This window comes from Muntiacus reevesi, chromosome 2, assembly GCF_963930625.1.
Source record: "Muntiacus reevesi chromosome 2, mMunRee1.1, whole genome shotgun sequence".
NCBI classification, from domain to species: domain Eukaryota; kingdom Metazoa; phylum Chordata; class Mammalia; order Artiodactyla; family Cervidae; genus Muntiacus; species Muntiacus reevesi.
Window position 1 is genome coordinate 204,689,169 of NC_089250.1, and position 26,488 is coordinate 204,715,656.

Below are 26,488 nucleotides of genomic sequence, written 5' to 3' on the forward strand. Positions count from 1 at the left end.
GCAGTCCCTGCGAACAGACCCGCCGGTTCCCAGAAGGGGGCGCTCAAGTCCCCTCCGAGGACCCCGCCCCCACGGATCGAGATCTGGTATTCCTACGTTCCCAGGGACCCACAGAAACCACTCTCCAGGCCGGAGAGGGGCGGACCCGCTCTTCTCGCCTTCACGCTGCCCCTCTCTACACCTGGATCCAGCACCCTCTCCCCACACCTCGAAGTTTCGCCACCTCAGCTACCGTACGCACCCGGAGCTAAGACCCGCCTCCCGGACTACGCAGGGTCACAGTACGCAGGCGCACCGAGATGGCGCGGGAGGTTCCGCTTTAGTCTAAGCTACTTGGAAGAGGAAAGCGAGGGAAGGCTTGCACATGCGCAGGTAGGCGCTCCGGAATAACAGGCTTCGGCCCACAGTAAAGATGGCCACAGGGGCAGCGCATGCGCAAACGACGCAGTAGGTTCTGCGTGAAAGGAGGCAGTGCCTCCGGCCCCCGCGGCGCACGCATGTAAGGACCAACTGAGTCTAGAGGCGAGTCTCATGCAGTCTCCGTTTATTGGTGTCTCAGACCCATGCAGCATCGGCATACAAAAAGGGAAAATCAGTTAATGTATCCTTTTTTTGTTTGTTTTTAGACTTTTAGGTTTTTTTCCCTACACTTTTTTTAGGGAAAAAAAAACAACAACCGCCAACTCCGAACCGCGTTGTGGCTCGGTCCCCGCCTCCCCAGCGGACTGTCGGGTGCAACAAACCTCTCTCGTCCTCTTAGAAAAGAATAATACACCTCTCCGCCCTTCCCTTGCTCCCTGCAGCTGGGATCTTTGGTCCTATTTGGGGGGCTCTTTTTCTTACAAAGTACGTGAATGACCCCAGCTCCGATGAGTTCGCTGACTGGGTTTAAAAGCCCAGATGGGACAGGTCAACTCAGGCTGACCAGAGAGGGTCAACAGCCATGTCCCTCCGTTCTCCCAGGTGCGTGTTCGGAACACGCCACCCCTGCATAAGTCTCCAAATGAGGCCTGGCTGGCCGGCTTAGCGACCCCGAGGCACCCTGGGGGTCGTCCGGACCTGGGTGGTCCCAACAGAAAACAGTCGGAGCCCGGGCGAGAGAGCCCTTTCATGACACCCCTCCCCTCCCCCAGCCTGATCTAAAAGCTGGAGTTTTTGTTGAATAAACGGTGGAGGAGGGTGAAGGAGAGGATGCTGGAGGGAGATGAGGAAGGGGGCGGAGGGTGTGGGGAGGGAAGAGGCGCTGAATTAGGTGGGAAGGAAGAAAGGAATGAGGGGAGGAAGCTGAGACAATGAAAGTTGGGAAAGGGAGACCAGGGTCGAGGTGCAGGAAATTCGGGGAGGTTGTAGTGCAGGAAGGTGGCGAGAGATGCAGGGAGGCTGAGAGCACAGAGAGATGGGGAGATGTTCAGGGAGGATTCCAAAAGTGCAGGGAGGTTTCCAGAAGTGCAAGGATAGGGAAGCCGAGAGGCTGGAGGGGGTGCAGGCAGAAGTGCAGGGAGGTTGGAAACAGTGCAGGGAGAAGGGAGGCCTACGGTTGGCAGAGGAGCCTGGCAGGATGCAGGAACAGGAAAGAAGCTGTAAACAAGGCCGCTCAGGCTCCCTTGGTCCCTATGGGTGCGGGCCTGGGCCATGGATTGGGCTCCCCCCAGGGGAGGATGGGCCCAAGGCAGCTCCCAACAGGAAAAAAAGTCTTGGAATGCAGGGCAGAGCCCCTCACTTATACACTGTGGGAGAGGAGAGGGAGGGACAGACAGAGACGGTGGGGCAGGGGGGTTGGGGGAGACAAGGAGAGACAAAGAAGTAGGGAGAACAGACAGGAGAGAGCAGGGGCAGGGGTTAGTAAAGCTGCCCTTGCCAGCCCTTCCATTCCTCCCGGCCTGTCCCAGACCCCCACTCACCGCCTAAGTTGATGACGCAGGAGGCGATAATGATGAGGATCCCCCCTACCAGTGCCACGATGCTTAAGAGCTTGGCCACGCGACCCAGACGCTGGGCCCCATCCACGTCCCCCTGTTGCAGGCTGTTTCGGGACTGGGGTTAGGGTGAGGGGTGGGGGCACCAGCCCAGGTCAGGAAATGCCAGCCAGGCAGAGATCGGGTGTAGGAGTCGTCCAGAGGAGACAGGCCAGCCGATGGACAGTGGTTATGGGAGGAAGGGGGTTGAGAGGCAGCAGGAGAAGGGCACAGGTCAGTAAGACTGTGTGAAATGTCTCAACTTCCCTCCCACCTGATGGGGTAGGGCTCAAAAGGTGAAGTCCCAGGGAGAGGTGAGCAAAGGCCCTGTAATTGGGAAGTGAGATCCATGCAGAGAGGGGAGGGCAGGCGGGGTTACTCCTGGGGCTGTGTCCCAGCAAGGGGCAGGAAACTGGGAACCACTGCAGGCCTGGACCAGGCAGGGTCCCCTGGGGCTCACCATGACGGCATAAGCGAAGGCCACGATGTTGACAGGCCACATGGGGCAGAAGCAGGACAGGATGGCGAGGATGATGTAGTCCCGAGGTTTCTGGGTGCCTTCACCCCCCTCCACCCCAGACCCTGCGAGCTGGGAGCTAGGGTGGCGGCTCAGGCTTCCTCGGGGAGATCCTGAATGCCCACTGTGAGCCCTTCCTAGTCGATCCTCCTCCACCAGCTGCTGCAGCACACGGGGTGGGGCCCCATTGGCTGGGGGGGTCTTTGTGGAGGGTGGTGAGTGAGGCTGGGGGGCTGGACCCTCTTCCCCATCCCCATCACCAGCCTGCAGGGGAACCACTGCCCCATTCTCCTGCTTTTCTCCCATGCTCTCGCTCAGGATCTCAGAGGTGGGCTCCTCCTGGGTAGGGGGCTCTGGCTGAAGGGCTGGTGTGGAGGTGGACTGGGAGGCTGACTGGGGCTCTGGCTGGGGCTCTGACTGGGGTTCTAGCTGGGGGGCAGGCTCTGAGGCTGGCTCAAGCGGGGCTGCGGATTCCAGGTTGGATTCCGGGTCTGCAGTGGCCTCTTTGCTCACTTCGGGTTTGGATGCTAGCTCTTGGCATGTTTCTTCAGTGCTGGAGTTGGCCTTTGCTTCCCCTCCTGGGCTTGAGCTGAGGTCTCTGGCCTGAGCTGCTTCAGGCGCCCCAGTTGGGGTCTCTGTGGTTTCTGGAGCCAGCCCAACCTTGGGCTCTGAGTCCACAGGGGCCCCCATGACGTCTGGGCCTGGCTGCAGGGTCTCTGGCTCATCTGAGACCCCAGCTGGGACCTGGGGAGAGCCAGTTCGGCCTTCAGAATGGCCAGGCCCTTCTCCCTGGGTCTGGGGACCCTCCTCTACCCCCTTAATCTCAGAGACCTCAGAGCTGCTAGCTGCCATCTTGAGACAGGAGAGGGAAGAGGGCCTCTGAGGGAAGGATGGAGCGGCGGCGAAGACAGCAGCAAATCCTGCAAGAGGAGGAGACAGGCTTGGTGTGAAGAGGGAAAAGGTAGCTTTCAGCACTGCAGCCCAAGACGGCAATGCTCCTTTCTCAGGGCCAGTCTTGGACTGCCTCTGGAGAAAAGGAAGAAAAGTTGGGGTTTCCTTTGCTTTGGGGTGGGACATCTCTGGGGAGGAGTGCTCTGCTCAGGCTTCTGGTTGGAGAGCCCTGTGAAGATGAACCCTTTTGTAAACAGGGTTCCCCAGGGTCTCTTCCTGGATCCACCCAACAAGATCCAGACTCATCCTAGCAGATACCACAGCACCCCAAAATCAACAAGCTGTTCCGACTCAGACGTTCAGATAGGCAGACTGGGCAAAGGACCCCGAAACTCACATTCCACTCTCTCTGCATCCTCCCTTCCTCCCTGGGCGCCCAGCCGGTGCGGTTTTCGTGCTGCGCTTCTGGGGCGTAGACGCCCGCGCCCCTCCCTCGGGGACCTGGGCTTCTCCGCTGAGCCCCTTCCCAGCCCCTCTCCCAGGGATTCCCTCGCCCCCGGGGGACCGGCGCCGTCTCCTCCCATTGGTGTGGCGCGCCCAGCACCACCCGTCAGTCCATCAGGCGCCCGCATTCCGGTACAGCCTTCCCGGCGTCCGCGGTCTGTCCGTCCACTCCTACCCGCAGCTTCAGTCAGTCTATTCCCGTCTCACCTCGACGCCGGCCTCCAGACTGCTCCGGCTGCTGCCGCCGCCGCCGCCGCCGCCGCCGCCACCGCCGCGGTTGCAGCCGCCGCAGCCGGGGAGGGAGCAAGTCAGCGAGCGAGGGAGGGAGGCGGCGGGTCTCCCCTCCCCTCGGCTCATCCCCTCCTCTCAGGTCCCCTCCCCTACGCTTCGCGGCCGCGCACCGCCCCCGCCCCTTGCACGGCTCCCGCCCCTCCCGGCCAGCCGGAGGGAGCCACGCGTGCCAGGCCCCGCGTTACCTGGGCAACCGGCCGGGGGACCACTCGCGCGGCTCCCTAGCCCTTCCCCCGCGCGCCTCCTGGGGGTGTCCCCTTCCCAGGCCCCGGGCCCCTCCCGCTAACGGTCACCGGGGGTCCTGGTAGAGGCAGGGGGTCAAGGGGAAGCGGAGAGGGGTCTCCGAGGAGGCTGGACCAGTGAGACAGGCAGGACCAGGTGGAGGCACCCCTACCAGCAGGAAGGGAAGGGAGATGAGGCCAAACTTGGGAGAGGCTGCAGAGGATGATCAGGGTGGAGTTTCCAGAAGGGAGCCTGCAGAACGGCGAGTCCCTCTACCGCCAAGGAAGCAGCAGCAGCAGCAGAAATGGGTAATGGAAGGCTCAAGAAAAGGGTCCCTGGAAGGGTCAGAGCTGTGACTGGGAAGGGAATTCCAAGGGGCAGGATGGAGGCTGCAAGAGCAGTCTGAAACAGCAGGAGGGGGCTGGCTAAGAGCAGGGTGGACCACACCAAGAACGAAGAGGACTGGGAAGTGCAGTTTTTATTTTCAACGTCTTTGTTCCCAGTCCTAGGGCTGAGTTGCTAGTCTTTCCACAACTACATCATCCATCACCTCTCAGGGCCTTAAGAGTGTGCAGGTATTGGGCTGGGATGTGAGCAGCAGGCAGTGGGTCTGGACAGGGGAAGGGGAAAAGCAACATTTATGTCCAGCGAGCAACTGTTTGGGTTTCTGACCCAGGCCTCTTCAAACCTCCAGGGCTATTCTGAGCTTGGGTGGATTGAGTATTCCCCAGACTCCGGAGTCCTAGAACTTGCTCCCCACAGCCTAGGAGCCTCAGCACCACCCTGAATCTGGACTGCCTCGGCTGGTGCTGTCTCTGGGGAAGGAGCAGAGCTGCACAGGGCAGAGCAAGGCTTCGACTGGCTGACCGACTGCAGGCCTAAGAATTCCCTTAGGGGTGGGAACAGGGGGCTTGGTGAAAGCAATTCATTCATTGAGTCTGAGACAGGTTTTTATTTAAAATTTATTGTAATGGGGTCCGCGCAAAAGGAGGGGATGAAGGGTGGGGAACATGCAGGGGACACCGGAACACGATGACATGGCCAGGGCCACAGCTTCTGTCGTGGGGGAGAGGGATGAAAAGAAAAGGCCAGGGCTGGAGCTGGGGTGGAAGAGGGAAGGGGGAGACACTGTGGCTGCATTCCCCCCACCCCCAGGAAGCACCTCTAGTCCCTGGATACCTCCATTTACCCTGGCCCCTAGGATTCCATCTCTTGTCCTGCCTCTGGCCCTAGTGGCTCCTTCTTTTGCTCCCCTTGACTTGTTTTCCCCTGACAGATTCTTAAGCAGGATGATGTTCAGGGCCTGACCCCAAACAACCCCACCTGATGAAGGTACAACCTTTGCCTTCTGCCCCTTCTCAAATCTCACCTTTCCCCATCTCTGGGACAGAATCTTTGATTTCCCTCCTTCCTCTCCTCCCTCCCCCTGGAAAAAAAAAAAAAAAGCACCAACTCCCCAGGGAGGGGCAGCAGACAGGGGGGTGGGGGCACTGGGAGGAGGAGAGCAAGGACCATCGGGAGAGAAGGCTCACAAATCCCTGGAAGGGCAGGCCAGGGGGTCACAGAGAGGAGAGGGGGTGAGGGCAGTGGCCACTCCTGGCCTCTGCTCCCCCCCTGCCCACTGTCCAGGGGACTTCAACACAACCAAGGGAACAGGTGTGTGTGGGGTCAGGTCTCACAGGGAGGAGAGAGGAGCAGGAGAAACAAATCGTTAAAACCTAGCGAATTCTCCTAAGAAAACATTTCTTCCTCCTTTCCTTCTGGAGGCTCCTTGGTTGGTGGGGGAAGTAGTGAGGAGTTGGTGGGAAAAGAGAGGGGAAGAGGAGATGGTGCCGAGGGACTTTCCTCCATTCTCCCCTCTCCCCCCCACCAACTTGGAGCTCACCAGGGCTGGGAGGGAAGTGGCTGAGAGCTCACAGGCACCCCCTCGGCCCCCGAGAGGGAGCCCACGGCTGTGGGTGGGGCTGCCACTGCTGCTGCTGCCGCCGCTGCTGCTGCTGCCGCCGCCATTGGACAGACCTCACCTGCCATTGGACAGACCTCACCTGTACCTGCAGGGTGAGAAACACCAGGAGATCACAGCGCGATCTGAATGGCAAGAGCCTTGCCCCTTGCCCCAGATGCCCTCCCCTGGGACACAGCCGTTGCTCACTCCCTGTTTAGTTGAGATTTCGGCCTGCATCCTTACCTCCTTCTCCTGAAAGGCCCTCCCTGGTCCCAGAAGTCTCCCTAACTTGGGGATAGCTGGGCATCCCTGGCCTTCCTAAGATCCCCTATTGGGTCCTGTGAGCCCCCTCGTCCCACGCACCCCATCCCACCCCCCCCAGCCATGCCCCACGCCTTGCCTGGTGGGTGCGGGGGTCCCCCTCAGCAGGTGGGCTGTGGCTGGGGGGCATCTCCCGGGACAGGGGGGGCGGCCCCCCCCAGATGGGTCTGCATGTGGCCGGCCAGCTGGGCAGGGGTCTTGCAGTGCACGCTGCACAGCTTGCACAGGATGCGGTCAGCCCGCGGGGCCTGGAGCCCATGGTCCTTCACCGCGTGGATGCGCAGGTATGCTGCCGTGGTGAAGCCTATTGGGGGGGGGTGGATGGGGATGGGGGGGTGGGGGTCAGCCAGGCGGAGACCCCAGAGACGGGGTTGTTCTCCTAGGCTGGGGACGCCCTCCTCAGATGGCCCTGTCCTCCTCCCACCACATCCTTGGTAGCCTGGGGCCAACTACTCTGCTGGGGCTGGGGGTGGGCACAGCTCCCCGAGTGTGGGAACTGGTTAAATGGTGTTGGCTTCTGGGCCTTGATGTTCCCAGAGTCCATTCTCTGTGGCTGGGGGATCTCTCCTGGGGTGACAGGACACTGATTCCTAGCCACTTGAAGAGTTGACCCTCAGCAGAGACGGCTGTGTCCCCTCCCTCCAGTGCCCCGTACAGTCTCAGCCCAGTTACTCAGTGGAGTGAATTTGTTTAAAAGCAGCTCCCTCTGCTACTGAGACAGGGCGAGTACTTTGTAAATCTCTGCCAATGTACTCCACTTGCCCCAGGAGCTGAAGACAAGAACTTGTGGCTGCACAGCTGAAACCTTGCCTGGCAACCGGTGGGAACTGGCTCTCTTGACCACTCCCTCCCCAAAGCAGTCGTGCCCCCTCCCATCTCCCCACACACACCCAAGAGTTGACTCTTTCTGGTAGATCATCTCCTCCAGCCATGACATCTTAGAACTTAATGATGTTCAGTACTCCCAACGTTTCTTCGTGTGCTTTCTAAAGGGATCTAGATGCCACGAGCTCTTGGCTACAGCACCTTTAACCCACATCTGTGGAAGGGCCTCTGGTTTTGTCCCCACCCTCTGTCCCTAGCCCTCCCGGCATCTCTCAGCATGTACCTTTGTTGCAGAGCTCACAGACATGGTGAGGACCCTGGCTGTGCACCTTCATGTGGTCCGAAATATAAGCCGAGCTCAACATCTTGCCACACACGTGACATGGCACCTTCTCCTCGTGTCGTACTGTGTGGGCCCGCAGACGGTCCTTCGTAGCAAAAGCTGCCTCACATTTCTGGGGAGGGGGGAGGGGCGTGGGGGGTGTCAGGAGAGTTAAAGCTTCGGGGAGTGGGGCGAGGGGGACAAGAGGTTAAAGGAATCAGAGCCTTGGGGGTCTTTGATCTGTAGGAAATGGGAGTGAGATGACGAGGCCTTGAAAAAGGGATGAGAAAATGGAGTGAAAAAGCAAAAAGAAGAGAGAGAAAAAGGGGCTCTGAGAGGCTGAACTCAGACAACTACAATGAGGATCAAAATCATGACAATCAGGACAGGAGGAGGCGGGCTTCCTACCTCACATTTGAAGGGCCGTTCTGTTGAGTGCACTTGTCTGACGTGACTGTTGAGGTGATCCGGCCTGGGGACACGTTGGGGTTGGGGTTAGGGCCCTGGGGTGTGGAGGGGTCCCCGAGTCTGCCTAACTCGGTCCATCAAGCATTTGCAAGGGTCCCTGCGTTTTCTCCCAAGCCCAGGGATTCGAGTCCCGGTTAGGCAGGAAATCCCTCCTCTCGCTCTAGGCGGCCTCGGCCTCCTCCCACTCGAAGCGCTCCAACAACCCAAGGACCCACCTCCTTTTGCTAAGGACCACCCCCTGCTCCCTGGTAACCGGGAGAGGCTTTCCTCCCTCCTCCCTGGGAGTGGCTCCCAGTCCCCATCCTCAGAAACCTCCCTCCCTCCCCACCAGCCAAGGCCAGGCCACCTCCGTCGCCGACCTTCCCTCCCTCCCCACCCGCCCAGGGGGCGGCCGAGGCCCCGTGCACACCGGGAGAAGCTCTTGCCACAGTGGGAGCAGTTGTAGGGCTTGTGCACAGCGCCGTCATGTGAGCGCACGTGGTAGCTCATGCGGTCCTTGCGCTTGAAGCGCTGCTGGCACACCGGGCACTGGTAGGGCTTCTCGTCCGAGTGCGACAGCTTGTGTCGGTTCAGGTGGTAGACGTCGCGGAAGGCCTTGCCGCACATCTCGCAGGCGTGGTTCTTCCGGATGCGCTTTCCCGAGGCGGTCGTGGTCACCACACCACCGGTGGCCACTGCGGCCGCTCCGCCACCGGCACCCGCCTCTCCCCCTCCCCCGCCGGCTCCGCTCAGTTGGGGCACGCTCAAGAGGCTCAGGGGCACCATGGTGGGCATCTTCATAGCACCCGAGGGGACCCGGCCGGCTTTGGCTCCGGTGTGGATGGCCTCGTGCCTTCGGAGGTTGTAGCCGTTCTTGAACTCCTTGGCGCACAGGGCGCAGATGTAGGGCCCCTTGCTCTTTGTCTTCTTCTCCAAGGCAGATGCGACCGGGGCCACGGCGACCGTCGAGGTTGGGGCAACGACGGCGGTGGCCGCGGCTGCGGCGATAGTGGCGGCAGAGACAGGGGGCGCGGCCTCGGCGGCGGGCGCCGATACCGGCGGGGGCGGCGGAGGGGGCGCTGGGGGCTGCTTCAGAGCCGCTGTGTCCACAGTGGAGGCGGCGGCCGGGGCCGGGGGAGCAGCAGCAACGGCGGCGGCGGCAGCGGCAGCAGCGGCGGCAGCCGCGGCCGCGGCGGACTCTTGGGCGGCGGCGAGGACCGGGAGCAAGTCCACCTGGAGGGGCTCGGCCGCCGGGGCCTGGGGCGTGGGTGGGGGCGCCGGCGCGGCCTGCGAAGACAAGGCGCCGTGTGGGCCGCGGCCGCGGGTCGGCGCCCTCCCGGCCCGGCCCGCCACGGCCGGCCCCTACTCACCTGGAATGGACTCTGGGCGCAGCCCTGGGAGGCAAAGAAGCGGGACTGGAGCTCAGCCCCGACCTGCAGGGGGTTCTGGGCGTGACCCTGAGGTGGCGGGAAGGAGTTCATGAGGCCGCCCACCCCCCGGGAGTCCAGGCCCAGCACGGGGAAGGGGGGGGCCAGCAGCGTGCAAGGGAACACGGGGAACATGGCCTCGGCCACGGCGGGGCCCCCGGGGCTCAGCGGGGGCCGGGGGCGCGGGCCGCGCGGGGCCCGGGCTCGGGGCGCCGCCCCCGGCCGGCCGGGCTGGGCCGCGCCGAACGCATGGCCCGCGGGCCACCCCGCCGCCCGCGCACCCCGGCCGGCGGGAGGGAGGGAAGGAGGGCGCCTGGCGGGCCGCGGAGCGCGGCGGCGACGGCGGCGGCGACGCCCCCTGGGTGGGGGCGGGAGGCCCCGCGGGGCCGGGGGCCGGGGGCGGGGGCCCGGGCGACGGCGGCGGCGGCGGCGGTTGGAGCCTGGCGGGGCGGGGTGGGGGGAGCGAGGGAGCAGCCTCGGCCCCCGCCGCGCGCGCGCCCAGCCGGCGCCTCGGGGAGGGCGGGGGAGGGCGCGAGGGAGGGAGGGGGACAGCTGCGCGCGCACCGGGCGCGCGGAGGGGGGGTGGGACGGGAGGGAGGGCGGGCGGGAGGGGGTGTGGGAAGGGGGGGTGGGGCGGGGGAGGGGGTTGTTACCTGGAAGATGAAGCTGCTCCAGTTGCCGGGATCCATGGCGGAGGGAGGGAGGGAGGTGGCTCGCGCTCACCCTGGGGCGGGAGGAGGAGGAGGCGGCCGTGGGGGAGGGGGGAACCCGGGGAGGAGGCGCGCGGGGCGGGCGGGAGGGGGGAAGGAGGAGGAGGGTGGGGGGAGCGGAGCACACTGCGCGCGGGGAGGGAGGGCGGGCGGGGGGCGCGAGGACACACAAGAGGCTGGAGCGGGCGCGAGCGCGAGCGCGCGCGAGGCCCGCGGGAGGGGGGAGGTACGAGAGGGACTCTGGCGGGAGGAGGGACAGGGGAGCCACCCAGCAGCCGGAGTCGCCCCAAGCGCGAGACCCCTGAGACGGCCGCTGATTGGCTGACGTTGGCGCAGGTGGTGGGCGCGCGGGAGACGGGGCGGCTTCTCTCTTCCCCCCCCTCAAAGATTCCACCCCCCGCTTCCCTCCGCCAGCGGCCGTTATTCCGCGCGCACGCGCACAAACTCGCTGTCGTTGTCGAGCGGGAGAATAGGGGAGCGCGCGCCGGGGTTGCGGATGGGGCGGGGCTAAGCTCTAAGCGCGCGCCCGCCTAACGGTCGTCGTCCTAGGGCTTTCGCGGGAGCTTTTTGTTTCCTCTCGGCCACCGTCCCGTCCCCCTCCCACTCCAGCGGTTTATTTACAATCCTGCGCCGCTTCGTGTTTTCCCAAAGATGGCGCCCAAAGAAGTTTGCCGGCAGAGCTTGTGGCCCATCCCAAGGGCAATTATACCCCGGCCCCGCCCCCGTAGTCCCAAGAATCAGGCTGAAGCAACGGGGTGAAAACTGTATTTACAAGACAAGCAGTTACACACGGACTTAAAAAAAAAAAACGGGGGCGAGGGACAGAGGAGGGGAGCCGGCAGTCAGGAGGGGCCACAGCCCCGGCCCGCGGCAAGACCCAGGATGTTCGCCTGCAACACAGGAGGGAAGGGGAGAGCAGGTTTAGAGCCTGGCAGGGCACAAGCCAGGGGAACAAGGGGGCCCAAGCCGCGAGCTCACCTTCAGGAACGACTCCATCTGTTTCCCCGATATGCCCTCCACTCGTTCCAGGTCCTCAACCTGGCAGGACAACAGCGATGGGGAAGGGTCTAGGCCAGGTTCCCCCCACCCAACTCCATTCCAGGGCTGTCCTCCCTGGGCCATTACCTGGCTGAAGGGGCCGTGGAGCTCCCTCCAGCCCACGATGAGCTGAGCCTTCTTTTGGCCAATGCGCTGCAGGCTGCGCAGATCACGGGCTGAGCCTTCGTTCAGCAGATCTAATATTTTTTGGCGACCATGGGCCAGTAACTCTGGGCTGATCTGTAGCTCCCAGCCGTCCTCAGCCTTCTCTTCTGGCTGTGAGGCATCTAGGGACTCCAGCTATGAGGCAGGAGGTGAGTGACAGAAACAGTTTGCTGTTCGGCCCATGGCAGTGAACCGCTCTGGACTCCTCGCCAAGGATAGGCGTCCTAACAGCAGCTACCTGCCCGCCCTCCCCAGCCCGTTTCCCTCCTGTCCAGGGTCTGTTCTGACACCCTTCCCTCTGGTCACTCTGGTGTGATTCCCAATTTATCTGATTTGTGAAAGAGTAGAATAGAATTGTGATGATCAAATGAGTTAATGAGTGTAAAACAGAGTAAGCTCTTAAATCGGATCCCTCATTTCTGAAAAGGAAAGAATAAGTTCTTTCATCTCCAGGAAGGCACATAAGATAAAGTTCTCAACAAATGACTCTCAGTTGATGTCATCTTAGTTTAAAAATTGAGGTGGGTCTTTCAGTGTTATTTCTTGACTGTTTAGTTGTCTGCCTAAGTGGGCTCTGTAGTTTGTAGAGGGCAGGACCCATACACACTGGTGCCTAGTAAGTAGCTACTGAGAGTGAGAGCCATTGGGAAGAAAGAAAAAATAACAGGTGATGGATACCCATCCTGCTAGGTACATTCATAGTACCCACATTTCATCCTAAATGCCCTGTAAGGCATTCAGAGGGTAAGCAACATGGAAGGGTTGTAAATAGCTGATAAGGGTTTGGACAGGCCACGTAACTCTATGGCCAGTCCTCTTCCCACTAGAGGTCTCTGCCTTTTCTCCTGGGCTCAGCCTACAAGCTACTCTCACCTTTCTCTTCCGGCTTTTCTTCTTCAAGATATGGATCTCGGCATTTGGGGATGCTGCCTGCTCCTGAACTGAAAGTAAGAATTATGAGCTGGAGTCAGAGCAGAGGCCACTTTTCAGCCCCCCTGGTAGCCATTTGGTCTTCCATTACTGATTCCTTAGTTCCCCTCCTCCAAGTTAACCTTCTCTTTTGTTTCCACAGGACCTTTCTCATACTTATATATGAACGTAATCTCAGTTGGTCTTTCATGATAATCAGTCATGCGCTGGTCAGTCTACCCCACTGGACTAAATGACTGAGAGCAGTACACCCAGCTCTTACTTCATATCCACTTTCCCCCTTTCCATCACGGTGGGAGGACATGAGTGACATAAAGATAGTTGCTCCAAACATCACCTTTCTTCCAAGATCTCAGTTATCTGGGCCCTTCTGGCCCCTATAGCCAAACTTACTCAGTTGTAGAGGCATCACCACTGCCTTTTTGAGGGGCTTAGCCACTGTGACTATACGGCGAGCAAGGGGTCGGAGCATTGTGGGAGAGTAGTTCTCTTTCTCCTTGGGGTCAGCAGCCTCCTGGGCCAGCACTTTGGCTTCCAGTTCTTTTTGCTTCATCTTAAGCCTCTGTTAGAAAGGATCAGGGAGAGATATGACCCAGAACCAACTTTAGGGCAGTGGACTAGGAAAGTGAGTGTGCAGGGCTCTAAGGCCTTAGAAGAGCAAAGTGAGCACCTACAAGAGAAACTACCAGGAGACAACTGGAGCCCAGGGTAATTAAGGGTTTTCTAATGATCAGGGCTGCCCAGAGGTAGAAGGAGCTTCTTTGTGAAATACTGAAGGGAAAGGCTGTTCAAGCAGAGTCCTAACTTAATTTGATCTGAGTTTTAGCAAATGGCAGTGTCTTACACTTGTACCTGGAATTTTTTCCTCTTGTCCCCTCACCTGTGATCTCAATTATTTTTCAAAGTTCAGTTAAGGACATTCAAGCAAAAGCTATAGAAGGGAGGGATTCCAGTGTTGGGTGAAAACTGCATGCTGGTCCAGCCTTTCTGGTCCTTCCCGATCTGAAGATCCTCCGACTACTTCTCAAGGTCAGCAAGAATCCCAGCCCCAGCCTCCCAACACTTACCTCAATTTCCAAATCCTTCTCTTCCACTGTCTTCATGAGCACCATCCGCTCTCGCTTTGGGGTGCTCAGCAAAGGGGTCCCCTGGCTCCCCTGGGAGCCCAGCAGACGGTCCAAGCTTAGAAGGCGCTCCAGCATTGCCGGATCCATGCTGCTTAGCTTCTGTAGGGGGCTGAGCACACAAAGAGGTTACTCCGCACTTTCCTCTTCTCTCATCATCTTCTCCAGCAGCAGGATTCCCCTCATCCTGCCTTAACTTGGTGTTTCTGTGGTTCCAGAACCCAACTGTTAGCTTGCTGGCAACCCTGAACAAGTTTATCCAGACACCCTGGGTGCAGTGTCTTCTTCAGGTGAATGGGGATCAATCACTACCTGCCTAGGTAAACCTCTCAAGGAGGCCAGGAGATCAAATGAGAAGAAGCATTTCATCACCACTGAATGGCAGGTATTCATGGGATCTAAGATATCCCCCTGCCCTGAGGGGTACAGTCGAACAGTAAGAAATCATAAGGTGACAGCAAGGGCCATCCGTCTGCCTGTTCATTTGGAGGAGCAGTTGGTGCAAGATTCACAGGGGAGGTCATTTTCAGCGGGGCTCTGAAAACCACTGAAGACCTCAAATGCCAAGCCTTTCTCCTGTGGGCAGTAGGAAAAGCCTATTCAAATAGAGACCTAACTTAATCTGAACATGTTAACATTTTTTCCTTCTGTCTAGAATTTCCCCCTCACATCTGATCTCAGTTATCATTCAAAGTCAGTTTGATGCCACCTTTCTGGTGATGCCAGCTTGGCTGTGTATCTTCTTTCCTACACTATGAACTAGCTTCTCGAGGATAGAAATTGCCCTGTTCTTTATATTCAAGGGCCTCCGAGAGCAGGATCAGAAAGTACAGGTGAACACAGAGGTCATTTCTTCTTTCCTGGCTGTCGCAGAACAAAAGAATCCTCCTTCCCTATTGTGCTCTGTACTGTCAACCTTGCGTCATATACGATGTTCCCGTCTTGCTTCCTCTACTGAAATATGAGCCTGCTGAGGTTGGGGTCTGTTTGGGTCTGATGTGCCCCACGTCTGAGGTTATCCAAGGTGCCTATCTGGCAGAGACCTTGCCTGTTCATGTGCTTTACAGATGTGCATGTGTATATCTTTCTCTGAGTCTGTACACACAGGAAAGGCCGCTGCTGACAAATGGTTTAAGGACACGATCGAGAGATGGGGTTCTGAGCGAACACAAGTATCCAAACACCTTTTGCCATCCTTTCTAAAATAGTGAGTTGGTCAAAAAGTTCGGGTTTTTCTGTAAGATGCTATGAAAAAACCTGAATGTATCTTTTGGTCAACCTAATACAACTGTCCCCTGGGGCAGAATGTGCACTAATCCTTGGCCTCCTCAGGTCACCTCTGTTCAGTTGTCTTAGGACTTGACAGTTGAGAAGCTTTATTGGAGCTAGGAGTAGAAAAAGGACAAAGATCAAGATGCAAGTGGTTCCTTGGAGGGCTAGGTGGCCAGACACAGAAAGCAAGACCACTGAACGGGGATGACTTGAACATGAGTGCATACTGGGCCATGAGGTGGGGCTGTCAGAACAGGAAGGGAGGTCACACACCTCCCTGGTTTAGAGAGGCTTTGTTTGGATTGAAGGTAGAAGCAGGGCAAAGTTAGGACAGCAGCTGACCCCATGGAAAGTCACAGAAAGGCTGGATGCTTGACACACAGACTGAGTCTCAATGAGACAACTTTCTTTTTATCTTCTTTGCTATGCTTTATCCTTGGGACCTGAAAGACCTGGTCCTCATTACTCCTTGAATCAGAAGTGAAAGTGCTCATCCTTGAAACATTGGTGCCAAAATGTTAAATTTTGCTGACTGCCTAAAGGATTGTAAAAAAGGGGGGGCAGGGGGTGGGGGTGGCAGCTAGGAGCTTCCTTATGACCCCTGATAGCAGCATCAAAGCTGGAGGTTGCAGTGAATTCAGTAGAGTAGGATTTTGGCTGAATCTAGAGGAAGAACAAGTTCACAACTCAAGGATCCAACAGACTAAACCCACAGCCACTCTGCACCCAACCTGGACACAACAGGAAAGGGAATGTGCCCAAGACCCCTCCCTCTCTGCTCACCTGAGTTTCTGGGAGGCAGAGGCTGGAGCTACTGGGAGTTTGGGACTCCTGGTTTCCTCTTCCTCAGGGCCTCGGGCTCTCTTTGCCTCTGATGGGCCTAGCAGTTCTTTCTGAGACAGTTTAACAGGTGCCAAGACTAGGGGGAAGATTGGAAGGTGGGGAAAGAGGGGGTGTCAGTTTCTCTGCTGATCCTTGGTGGATTCAGCAAACTCCCCAGGTGTCCAGCCTTGGCCTGTTCACTCCAGCCCACCCCAGTCCTCACCAGGAAGCTGCAGGCTCTCATTGGTAAATGGCCGGTTAATTACTTCCTTGGACCTGGCTGCAAAGTTGAGTGCAGAGACTGTGTCCAGGTAGAAGCGTCTCTCAGGGGCAATGTTGGCAATGAGGATGCTGTGAGCTGAGCCACCCAGAGAGTCCTGAGAGACAGGGACAGAGCGGGGTGGGTAGGTCAGTAGCCTCACCTCCCCCCTGCCTGGCCGCTCTTCCCCTATACCCTGGCAGGCCTGAGAACTCCCTTTTCCAGTCCCTTTTACCCGAGGTTGGAGGCCTGACCTGCAACAGGCGAGTGAGCTTGCTGTCCCGGTAGGGTACCCGAGGGAGGCCCTGGTTCAAGGCATCCACCACCTTGCCCAATACAAACAGGGAGGTGTTGATGGCACCACTCTCCTTCAGCCTCAGGCCCTTGTTGCCTGTGCGCCGGTTGTCCTCTGAGCCAGCCAAATCAATCAGGTAGAGTTTCCCCTCCCGCTGGCGAAATGGGGCCAAGCGTTCTCGCTGATCCACCTGGGGGCAAGAGCAAGGGCCCCCATTTAGTTCACATTCCCGGGGCTCCACAGGTCCTCACCCCTATTGGGGGCAGGGGGGACCTCACCTTAACCAGGAGCACAGCATGACTGCGGGAGGAGCGCTGGTTGAGCCGGGTGGCTCCCACCGTCCGGTTTCGGCTGGCTGGCAGGAAGTGCCGCTCAAAATCAGCAAAGCTAGTGATGGGCTTCTGCGTGAGGCCCGGAATCAGGATGTTTCCTCGGCAGTCTTCTCTGATCACCAGGTCTCCCGATGAAGGTTCCAAGAGGTCTAATACCTATGTGAGCAGTGAGGGGTATGGCCAATTCTCCACTTACAGGCTGCCTATGGTTCTCATTTTCTTTGCTGGATTCTCAGAGTTGTATCATTTGCTACCTCAACCTCTGTCTTTCCAGGTCTCCTTGCTAGATCAAAACTTCATGTTCCAGAACCGGGTCTGATTTTTACCCTTTGTTTTCTTCCCTCTTCAATCAGAAAGTGGCCTTGATGACTTCCCGGTGGTCCAGTGGCTAAGATTCCACACTCCCAGTACAGGGAGCCTGGGTTTGATCCCTGGTCAGGGAACTAGATCCCACATGGCTCAACTAAAGATCCCACATGTGCCCCAACTAAGACCCTGAGCAGCCAAATAAATATTTAAAAGTGGGGCCAGGGGGCTCACCTTTTCCTGGTAAATCTCTAAGTAGGACATAGTGACAGAGAGGGCCCACGGCCGGCCCTCAGCACCCTCCTCCCTCGTGAGCTGTAGGAGGTCCATGAGAGCCCGAGGAATCACCCCAGGCTGCTCTGGGCTGCCCAGCATCGTGTGCGTCTTCCCTGGGAAAAGAGTGGAGAGAGCTGTGAGATTTTCTTCCCCGTTCCCGAGTCCCTTCTGGCCCAGGGCTACTCTGTATCTGCCCTCCTCACCTGCCCCTGTGGGCCCATAAGCGAGCACACTGGCATTCTGCCCTTCCAGCAAGTGCCTCAGGATGGGCTGCACCGATCCTGCATAGATGTCCTGCTGGGAGCTCCTCTCCCCGTAGAAAGCATCAAACCTGCAGGCAGGAAGAAAGGCAGGAATCAGTGGCAGGTTCCATTCTCAGCCAGGTCTAAAGGATAAAACTAGTCTCACATTTAAGGGTCTCTATTCTTCTTCTTATACAAAGATCTAAGAAAGTGCCCATGGAACACCTGTTCTATCCCAGTCTCTGTATTGGTGTAGAAACACGGAGATGAATTTGGTATCCCTGCTCTTAGGAGTTCTGCAGTCTGGTGGCATAGACAGATACCACACTTTGCTGCGACTCAGGAAACAAAGATGAGAAGGCACTAGGAGGAGGAACATTCTGCCTGGGGAAGGAGGATTTTTGCCAGAGAGAGAAGAGAAAGATACTCTAAGTGTCAAAAATAGACGTGGTATAAAAGGGCCAGGCTTCCCAATCCTTTTTCACATCACAGAATTTCTAGAAAGTGGCGTCTGTACACCACAACAGAGCAAAGACCAGATGAGGCTTGACACGCCCGAAGCCTACTCACTGTGCTCTGATGGAGCAGCTCTGGCTGAGGCAGGGTTAGCACTGATACACGTGCAGTGTAGCATGTGCTAGGGGAAATGAGGCTGGAAAGAAACTGAAGCCAGGTTGTCAAGGGCCTAGAACAAGGTTGGCAAACTTTTTCCATAAGAAGCCAGATAGTAAATATTTTGGGCTTTGTGGACTACATGGTTCCTTTCACAACTCTCACCCGTCACTGTAGTCAGGCAGAAAGCAGCCGCAGATAATATGTAAATAAATGAGCATGACTGTATTCCAATAAAGCCTTAGTTTATTGCAGATCTTAGTTTGCCACCCTCTGGCTTAGAATGACAGGTTGAGGAGCCTGAACTGTAAATCTCCCAAGGAACTTTACAATAGCTGTGAGCTCTATCCCCCAAACGTGGGCGGTCTTCTCGGACACCACCCAGTCGCAGTCTGGGTTGGCGAGCTGGTCTGTTTCCTCAGTCCTTCCCACCCCTCCCCAAAGGTCCGAGCTGGGCTCCCAGCTCACCTTCGCTGCTCCTTTCCCATTTTGTGCCTGCTTCCTCTCTAAGACTGTGAACAGTATCATGTATCTGATTCAGCCTCCAGCCTTTCCCGCACTATCCTCGAGAGGCCCTATCACAGTGGGCACCGTGAACATCACCTGAAACGAAGGTGTGGCTGACAAAGCCGCACTAAGGAAGGAAGAAGGATCCTGAGGAGGAGGTCTAAGAAATCACTTCTGGGCAAGTGATTGTGTGAGCAGGCCTAGGAGAGCGAGAACGGGAGGGAGTAGGGCCTGAACCTTACTGGTATTTGAGAGTCTCCTGGTGGTTCCTCCAGTTGGCAATCTCCAGAGAACAGCTGTCCAGGCCCCGCACACAGTGGGTGTCGTTTTCTCCGGCTGTCCCATCCACAAATGGCCGCAGTCTCACAGCTACCCTCACTCGAGCTGGAGGTGGGCGCCGGCCAGCTCCCACCTTGCTTAGCCGACAGCGACTGGCTCCTGGAAGATGATTTTTAGGCGTGAGGTATGGTGGCAGCTTTGCTGAGAGGTAAGGGTAGGAGTGGGATTCCCAGGTGGTGCTAGTGGTAAAGAACCCACCTGCCAATGTGGGAGACATAAGAGACACAGCTTCAAACCCTAGGTTGGGAAGATACCCTGAAGAAGGGCATGGCAACCCACTCCAGTATTCTTGCCTGGGAAATCCCATGGATAGAGGAGCCTGGCGGGCTATAGTCCATAAGGCTGCAAAGAGTGGGACATGAGTGACACAACTGAGCACACACGAATACACAAGGGTAGGAGTCTTGGAGGTGGACCCAGTTAATTGAGCTGACCCCTGAAGAATGAGTAGGGTCACTGCCAAGCAATTCAGGGAGAAGGAAAGGCGTGTGCAAAAAGTATGGAGGGGTGAAAGCACAGCCCCCATGTAGAACTGGTAAGGCAGGACTGTGTGTGTCCTGTAGGTGAGTCGAGCACAGAAGGGCAGGATGGAAGAGAAAGATGAATCAAATACCTGGTCTCAGGCAGGGTGCAGTGGGGGGCTGAAGGAAAGAGATTATCTATGGCTGGAACCATAAACCAGATCATGTACTTAGCAAATATTCACATTTATGAAGCACTGGCTACGTGCCAGGCACACTTTAACTTCCATGGTGTCCCTGAAAGGTAGCATGTTAGTCCCATTTACCTGTGAAGACTAAGAGATGCCCCCCGCCCGCCCATAACCTTGACAACAGAAGGAGGGAAGGAAGCCTGAAGACTGCGTCCCAGAGATACCCCTGGGAGGGCAGGGGAATCAGCTCATCTCAGGGGAAGCTCTTTCCACCTTGGCCGTGCTGGGTGTGTCCGCAAGTTTGGCCTCAGTTCCTATCCTGCTCAGTAGGTAGGTATAAGGGGGTGTAGATTGTAATGTGTATATAAATAACCTAGAGGATCTAAAGATTCTGCATTTCTAGCAGCTTCTAGGTAATGCTTATGCTGCGGTGGCACACTGAATTATCAAGGTGTGGCAGATCAGGACCTAGGGGATTCTTCTAGGATTAAGGAAGTGGACATTTGCCCCCATCTAAAAACCAGTCACTGAACTCCCTGACCTTTCTGTGCCTCTGTTCTTACCTGGAGTTTCTTATATATATAAATTTGTACACACACACGTGCCCCCCTGCACAAACTGTTAAGTGATGGTTTTCTCTCCATGGAGGGTCATGTGGGTTTTTTTCTATGTTGCCCAGTTCTGTAATGGTGTAATGTTTGCATTAAAAAATAACAGGAAAAAAAATAAACAACAGGACTTCTCTGGTGGTCCAGTGGTTAAGTGCTTCCATTATAGAAGGTGTGAGCTCAGTCCCTGGTCAGGGAACTAAGATCCCGCATGCCAAGCGGTGTGGTCAAAAAATTAAAAAAAAAAAAAAAGACACTGTGGACAACTTTGGAAAGGATAAAGTCAAGAGGCAGCCTCCAGTCCCTCAGCTTGCAAAGGCACTAACATGCAGTCTTCTCTATGGTAAATTTTCTATTTAGTTTGCTTCTTATAATTAAATCTAAGTCATTTGGCAGTGGGGGGGGGGGTGGTGGTAGTTATTTTTATCGTCAAAAAACACAATTAAGATAAAACTGGGGGGAAAAAAAGGCCTTTCTTTCTGTGAGCTGAAAAAAATCTATGAGGTAGGTATTTCTGTATTTTAGATACCATACTATAGCTCATAGCTAACAACAAAATTCAAACCTAGATTGCACCTCCAAAGATCTGCCTTTAATGAGGATGTCGTATTGCCTCCCTGTCACATACCATTGGGAAAGTTCTTGGCGGTTCTGACTCTCCATTTTGCTGGTGGTGGCAGCTGCTTGCCGGGAACCACAGACCCCGTGTACGGTAGCGGCCTGCTACCTGTGGCCACCATGGAGGCAGCAGGACAAAAAGGTGGACAGGCTACCCCAGGAAGAATCTGTCATGTAAGTAAGGTATCCCCAGAAGCAGATGGCCTGCTCCAAAAACTGGGCCTCCGTTCCTTCGTCTGACAAATGAAGCTAGCAACCACATTTCTCACTTTAAAGTTTACAAAGCACTTGGGCATCTAGTTTTTATTTGACCCTCATGGCAGTCCTGAAAGTCAGAAAGAAGCAGAAACATGCAGATGAGAAAACTAAGACTGCGAGGAGGTCAATGACTTCTCAAAAATGTGTGCAGGAACCTCCCCTCGCCTGTCTTTCCCAGGGTTTTTTCAGTGAGAACAGGAGAACAGAGACAGTACATACAGAAGCACTTAAAGAAGCTCAGTGAGCAGTACAAGGGGCAGGGGAAGTCTGTGGTGATGTAGAAAGAGTATAGACTCGGGCTAGACAGAGCTGGATTTCAATTCCAGCTCTAACACTTATCAGCTTGTGACCTTGGGCAAGTGACTTAACATCCATGAGCCCCAGTTTTCTTGTCTATAAAATAGGGTGAGGAGGGCCTTGGAAGATCTTAATGAGGATTAAAAGAAGTAACATATAAAATGTCAACAGAGTAACTAATACATGGTAAGTAGGTTGGTAACAATTCTAGTTAAGATGGCCTAGGTTCAAATCCTAGCTCTGCTACTTACAACTAACTAAATAACCTGGAGAAATGATGTTCCATTCCTATGCCTCAATTTCCACAACCTGTCAAAATGGGGATAAATAAAAATACTTGTTGGGTTCTTACGGCAGTGAGTAAGGTCATTCACATAAAAGTGCTTAGAACAGCAATAGCATTGGTGTGTGTGTGTGTATATGCTCAGTTATGGTGGATTCTTTATGACCCCATGGACTGTATGTAGCCTGCCAGGCTCCTCTGTCCATGGAATTTTCCAGGCAAGAATACTGAAGTGGGTTGCCATTTCCTAGTCCAGGGGATCTTCCTGACCCAGGGATCAAACCCATGTTTCTTGTGTCTCCTGCCAATTGGCCGAGGATTCTTTACCACTGCGCCACCTGGGAAGCACAACAGCACTGGTACATGATAAAAACCCAGTAGGCATCTTGTTATACATTCATCCATTTTCCAAATGAGGAAATGACAGTATAGAGAGGTTAGCTAGCCTGCCCAGAGTCAATAGCTAGCTAGTGACAGAGCTTCAGATGAAGGTCTAACTCTAAAGTGCATTATGTGATTCCTGGGCCTTCTTAGACGCTACATCCCCACGGGCCTCAGAGATGGAGACAAGTTCCATCTACTAGCTATGTGACCTTGGGAAGGCTTCTTTCTTAACCTCTTCAAACCTCAGTTTCTTTTTATAAAAATAACTGTATCTACCGCGTAAGATTGTGAGGAGCCATAGAAATAATGTACATACAGCGTTTTAACACAGTGCCAGCAGTAAGTACTCAGCAGATGTCAGCTATTGTTTGAATTACACATTTCTCTTGCTACTCCCCTCAAGGCAACAACCCACTCCTGCCCTCATCATTCAGCAGGGTCACCAGAAGGGTCATCATTCAGCAGAAGGTGACCTCTTCACTGCTAAAGCCCACAGCCTGGTTCAGTTCCCATCCTGTTTGACTTCCCTGCAGTATTCAACACCCCAGATCCGCTTTCCTTTGGAAAATACACTTTTCCCTTAGTTTCCCTGCCACCCACCAGCTGTCTAGTCACTCCTCAGTTTCTTCCAGTCTTAGATGTTTTTCCTAAGCTCCTTCTATCCTCTTTCTAGATCAGAGTTGCTCAATTCCTGCACTATTGATATTGTGGGCTGGATAATTCTTGGGGGTGGGGCTCCCCTGTGCACTGTAGGATGTTCAGCACATACCCCAGCACCATCACCGCTGCAACAACCAAAAATGTCTCCAGACATTACAAGTGTCCCCATGGGGAACACATTTGCCCCCAGTTGAGAACACTATTACTGACTGACTAATTTCATGGGCATGGTGTCACCTGTGCTCCTGACTTCAATTACCACCTCAAGGCTGATGACTCCTAATTGACACCTCCACACCAGAATGCTCTCTGCTGCCTTGACACCTCCTCTTACATGGTATTTCAAACTCCACTCATCTTAAACTGAATCCTTCCCCATCCCTCTGCAACCCCAACTTCCTTCTACGCTAACGTAAATAAGTGGAACCAACCCCAAAGATCAGAGAGGCTTTCTTAACTCCATCTTCTCTCTCATTTCTCACACCAGTTCTTTATTAACATATGCTAATTCTACCTTTTTAAAATAAGTCCACTTCTCTCCTTTCCTACTGGGCAGTCTTTGCCAAGGTTGTCTTCATTTCAACAGCCTCCCCGCTGGTCTCCTTGCCTTCAGTCTCATTCCCTTCAGATTATTCTCCCTCTGCTTCCTCCCCAGATTCTCCATCACACTCTACTGTAGCTGTACATTTGTCTGTCTTTTTCATCTAACTGTGAATTCAGTGAAAACAAGTCTTACTTGGCTTGCCTTTATGTTCTCAACATCCAGCACAGAGTAGGCTCTCGGGGGGTATTTGCTGAACAAATTAAGATCTGTCAAATGAATAACATAAATTGTGGCCACTGCCAGTCTTCCTCCAGAGCTCAGAGTCCAGGGGAAGATGGAGAGAGAGGCACACTCACACAATTGCCAATGGTAGAAGAGCCTATTTCACCATAAAAGCCACTTTGAAAAAAAAAGAATAATTTTTTTAAAAAGTCACTTTGAGGTTGGGCGAAGTTAGCACTTCTAATTATTTTTAATTTTCTCCTCTCCCACAATTCCCAAGTTTCATTCAACTTAAGTCTTCTTTTATTGATAAGGAAATTGAGCCAAAGAGAGCACCTTTGGCCTCTCTTTACAACATAAATAAGAAATAGATCAATTAGTGGTTTTTTCGTTCCAATAAAGCCTAGTAAACTTCTATCCAACCTTTGAAACCCACCTCAAATATCACTCCCTTAATGAAGTCTTCCTAGAATACCCAAGAGTTTATTTCAGATTCTGTGTTCCCTATAGCAGTTTATACATACCTCTCAATGCTTTTCATGATGTTATAGATTTTTATGACTATCTACTGAAACAGACTAAAGCTCCTCTAAAGGAAGGGACAATATTCATTCAAGCATTTTTATAATATCTACGATGTACCAGACACAGTGGGTCTTGGAAGGCTGAGGGTAGGTTGTGCTCAGACGACAGGAATATCATGTGCCTGAGCAAAATGGTTAAAAGCAGAGATTCTAGAATCAGATTTGCTGAGTACGAATTCAGACTCCACTATTTAACTCCAATATTAACACTATTTAACTCCACACTGGTTGTGTTAACTTTGAGCAAGTTTTTTTAACCTATCTATGGTTCTTTAGTTTCTTCATCTGTAAAACAGGAACAATAGTAAACTACCTCATAGCAGCATGTAGAGATTAAATGATTTATCACCATAAAGTACTTACAACTGTGCCTCACCCCTAGCAAGGGCTCAACATGTGCTTGACATCCTATTAAATAGGTTTGTTTCCAAACAGGGCCCGACAAACAGTAGGGTCTCAGATAAATTCTATGGTGCCCATTATAATCACTGACCAGAATTCAGTGTAGAGGAGGACTGTAGAGCAAGATTATGAATGTCCTAGTAACCTTTCCAAACTTAAAACAGTTCTGACTTGCAGGGCTATAAGAAAAGGAAACAGTCCCTATTTCCCTTTTCTGTGATAACAGCACATCTTATGCTGTCAACTCACACCCTGCTGCAGACCGTCTGAACCTCTTACCTCTCTCAGGGATCTCCCTGCACCCAAACAACACGTCATACAGGAACTCTTCCCCCCAAACGTGTATCTAGATCCCTTTTGTCCCTATGGTTAGAGTATAAAGTTGGCTACTTTTCGCTCGCTTACTCCTGTAATCTTCCGAGATGGGTCACTGTCCCCATTTTATTAACACAGAAAACTGAAGTTCACAAGGGAAAAGTGAGCTGGGGTCAAAAATGCGCCAGAACTAGGTCTCAACCCGGGTCTACAGACCGACACCGAGAACAGGAAGCAGAACTGCGACTCCCACCCACACTCCCAGCTTTCTCCTCCCCGCCCCCACGCCATTCCGCGATCTCCGGAACAACTCACGGAGCCCAGACTGGACTCCGACCCATCACCCCGCAAGACTCCAAGCTGCAGCAGCCGCCCTGCCCGAGTCGGGCTAGCTTACCCGAGACCGCCGCCGCCATCTCGCGTCGCCTCCGCGCCGGGACCCCGGCGTCCATCTCACTCCCTCCCTGGGCCCGCCTCTCTATTCGAATTTCCCGCTGCCCCGCCCTCTCCACTGGGTTCCACCAATCACGGCTACTCGTCGCCGGAAGCTCCTGCATGTGCCTACCATTATCCCGCCCTCTAGGGCTCGCCTCCAGGTCCTGCAAGAAAAAGTTTCCCCTGGCGGAGAACGCATGCGCGCACGTCGGCTACTTAGCCGTTGACGTCGGGCCGGCGCTCCCGCGCAAACTCCGCCGCCCTAGGCTTTCGCGACAGTGGCCGTTTGGGCCACTAGTGAGCGCTGCGGCGCACTGGTCTCCCGATACCTTCTGGGTTTCAAGGGGTAGGTTTGCGTTAAGTGTAGACTTTTCGCTTCATCCCCCCCGCCGCAAATAGCTACGAATCGTGGTATGAATTGAGCAAAGGGTGATCGAAGGCACTTGACTGAATAAAACTTTCGCTATTTTAGTGGCAGAATAAAAGCACGTTACAGGAATAAAGATGTTGCACGGGAAGGGGATTATTCTAAAGGACTGGCAGTGATCTCCAGCTTTACAGGTTCTTGCCTCAGAAGTTGTTTCTCGCCTTTGTGGGGCGGGAATCGTTTTGTGGATTTGGGCACTTTGCCATCAGGGCCAGTCAGCGGTCTAGTCCCTGATTTAGGTCAGGACGACGCTGTCTAGATTGTGAATAAACACGTTGCACTCACTTCTTGCTGACCCCAAAGCCACTCAGGTGTAAAGGCCAGGTGACGTACGTCCTCTTACGTCTTATTTCTGAGCCGAGGAGACCAACTCGGATGTTCTTTACTTTGTAACTCAGCACTCAGCGTGTCCCTGGTCCGTCTCAGGCACGGTCCGACTCTTACTTAGTGACTTAAATCTTGGTCAGCTTGACCCTTGCTCCCATGTCCTGTGGGTCTAGCCAGTTAAATAGTTCCCTAGCCCTTGTGGAAGCGTAACCATCTTTGAGCTCCTGGTAGGGCCATGGTTTAGACATTATGTCCAACATATCAGAAAACAAATACAACACTAGTGGTTCTCAAATTTTTTGGCCTTGGAATGCCTTTGAATTCTTAAAAATTAAGACTCCAAAGATCTTCTGTTTGTATGGGGTTTATCCTTATTTACTGGGTTAGAAATGAATACAAGTTTGAAACATGTATTAATACACTTTAAAAAATTACAGAAACAAATCCGTAGAGACAGAACGTTGATTAGTGGTTGGCAGGGAATGGTAAGGAATTGATGAACTGGGACTGTTGCTAATAGATTGAAATTTCTTTCAGGGGTGATGGAAATGTTCTGGAATTCGACAGTGGTGATAG

The 26,488-nt window shown here is 54.7% G+C and overlaps 3 protein-coding genes across 9 annotated transcripts; all 3 read right to left on the reverse strand.

Moving 5' to 3' along the window:
• Positions 1 to 332: 332 nt before the first annotated feature.
• Positions 333 to 4,118, reverse strand: PRRT2 (proline rich transmembrane protein 2). 2 transcript variants are annotated; one of them, XM_065924618.1, is made up of 4 exons: positions 4,075 to 4,118; positions 2,416 to 3,392; positions 1,902 to 2,034; positions 333 to 1,727 (listed from the first exon to the last, which is right to left on the reverse strand). In XM_065924618.1, the coding sequence occupies exons 2-4, from the start codon at positions 3,322 to 3,324 to the stop codon at positions 1,717 to 1,719; spliced, it is 1,053 nt and encodes a 350-aa protein (XP_065780690.1). In that variant the 5' UTR covers positions 3,325 to 3,392; positions 4,075 to 4,118; the 3' UTR covers positions 333 to 1,716. The 2 variants fall into 2 exon arrangements, with proteins under 2 accessions (XP_065780690.1, XP_065780689.1); XM_065924617.1 differs by lacking the exons at positions 333 to 1,727; positions 1,902 to 2,034 and having other exon boundaries at positions 2,050 to 3,392.
• A 1,206-nt stretch (positions 4,119 to 5,324) lies between these two features.
• Positions 5,325 to 10,388, reverse strand: MAZ (MYC associated zinc finger protein). 6 transcript variants are annotated; one of them, XM_065924621.1, is made up of 7 exons: positions 10,321 to 10,388; positions 9,611 to 9,697; positions 8,671 to 9,527; positions 8,202 to 8,265; positions 7,755 to 7,926; positions 6,266 to 6,431; positions 5,325 to 5,480 (listed from the first exon to the last, which is right to left on the reverse strand). In XM_065924621.1, the coding sequence occupies exons 1-7, from the start codon at positions 10,354 to 10,356 to the stop codon at positions 5,336 to 5,338; spliced, it is 1,527 nt and encodes a 508-aa protein (XP_065780693.1). In that variant the 5' UTR covers positions 10,357 to 10,388; the 3' UTR covers positions 5,325 to 5,335. The 6 variants fall into 6 exon arrangements, with proteins under 6 accessions (XP_065780693.1, XP_065780697.1, XP_065780692.1 ...); XM_065924625.1 differs by having other exon boundaries at positions 5,325 to 6,431; positions 10,321 to 10,383; XM_065924620.1 differs by lacking the exon at positions 10,321 to 10,388 and having other exon boundaries at positions 9,611 to 9,975.
• Positions 10,389 to 11,126: 738 nt separating this feature from the next.
• KIF22 (kinesin family member 22) lies at positions 11,127 to 25,175 on the reverse strand. The gene is made up of 14 exons (XM_065920353.1): positions 25,121 to 25,175; positions 18,800 to 18,995; positions 17,400 to 17,527; positions 17,155 to 17,309; positions 16,561 to 16,770; positions 16,242 to 16,472; positions 15,952 to 16,105; positions 15,690 to 15,825; positions 13,578 to 13,746; positions 12,904 to 13,072; positions 12,454 to 12,521; positions 11,503 to 11,715; positions 11,356 to 11,415; positions 11,127 to 11,267 (listed from the first exon to the last, which is right to left on the reverse strand). Exons 1-14 carry the CDS (start codon positions 25,173 to 25,175, stop codon positions 11,220 to 11,222), a joined length of 1,992 nt encoding a protein of 663 aa, XP_065776425.1. The 3' UTR covers positions 11,127 to 11,219.
• Positions 25,176 to 26,488: the final 1,313 nt, after the last annotated feature.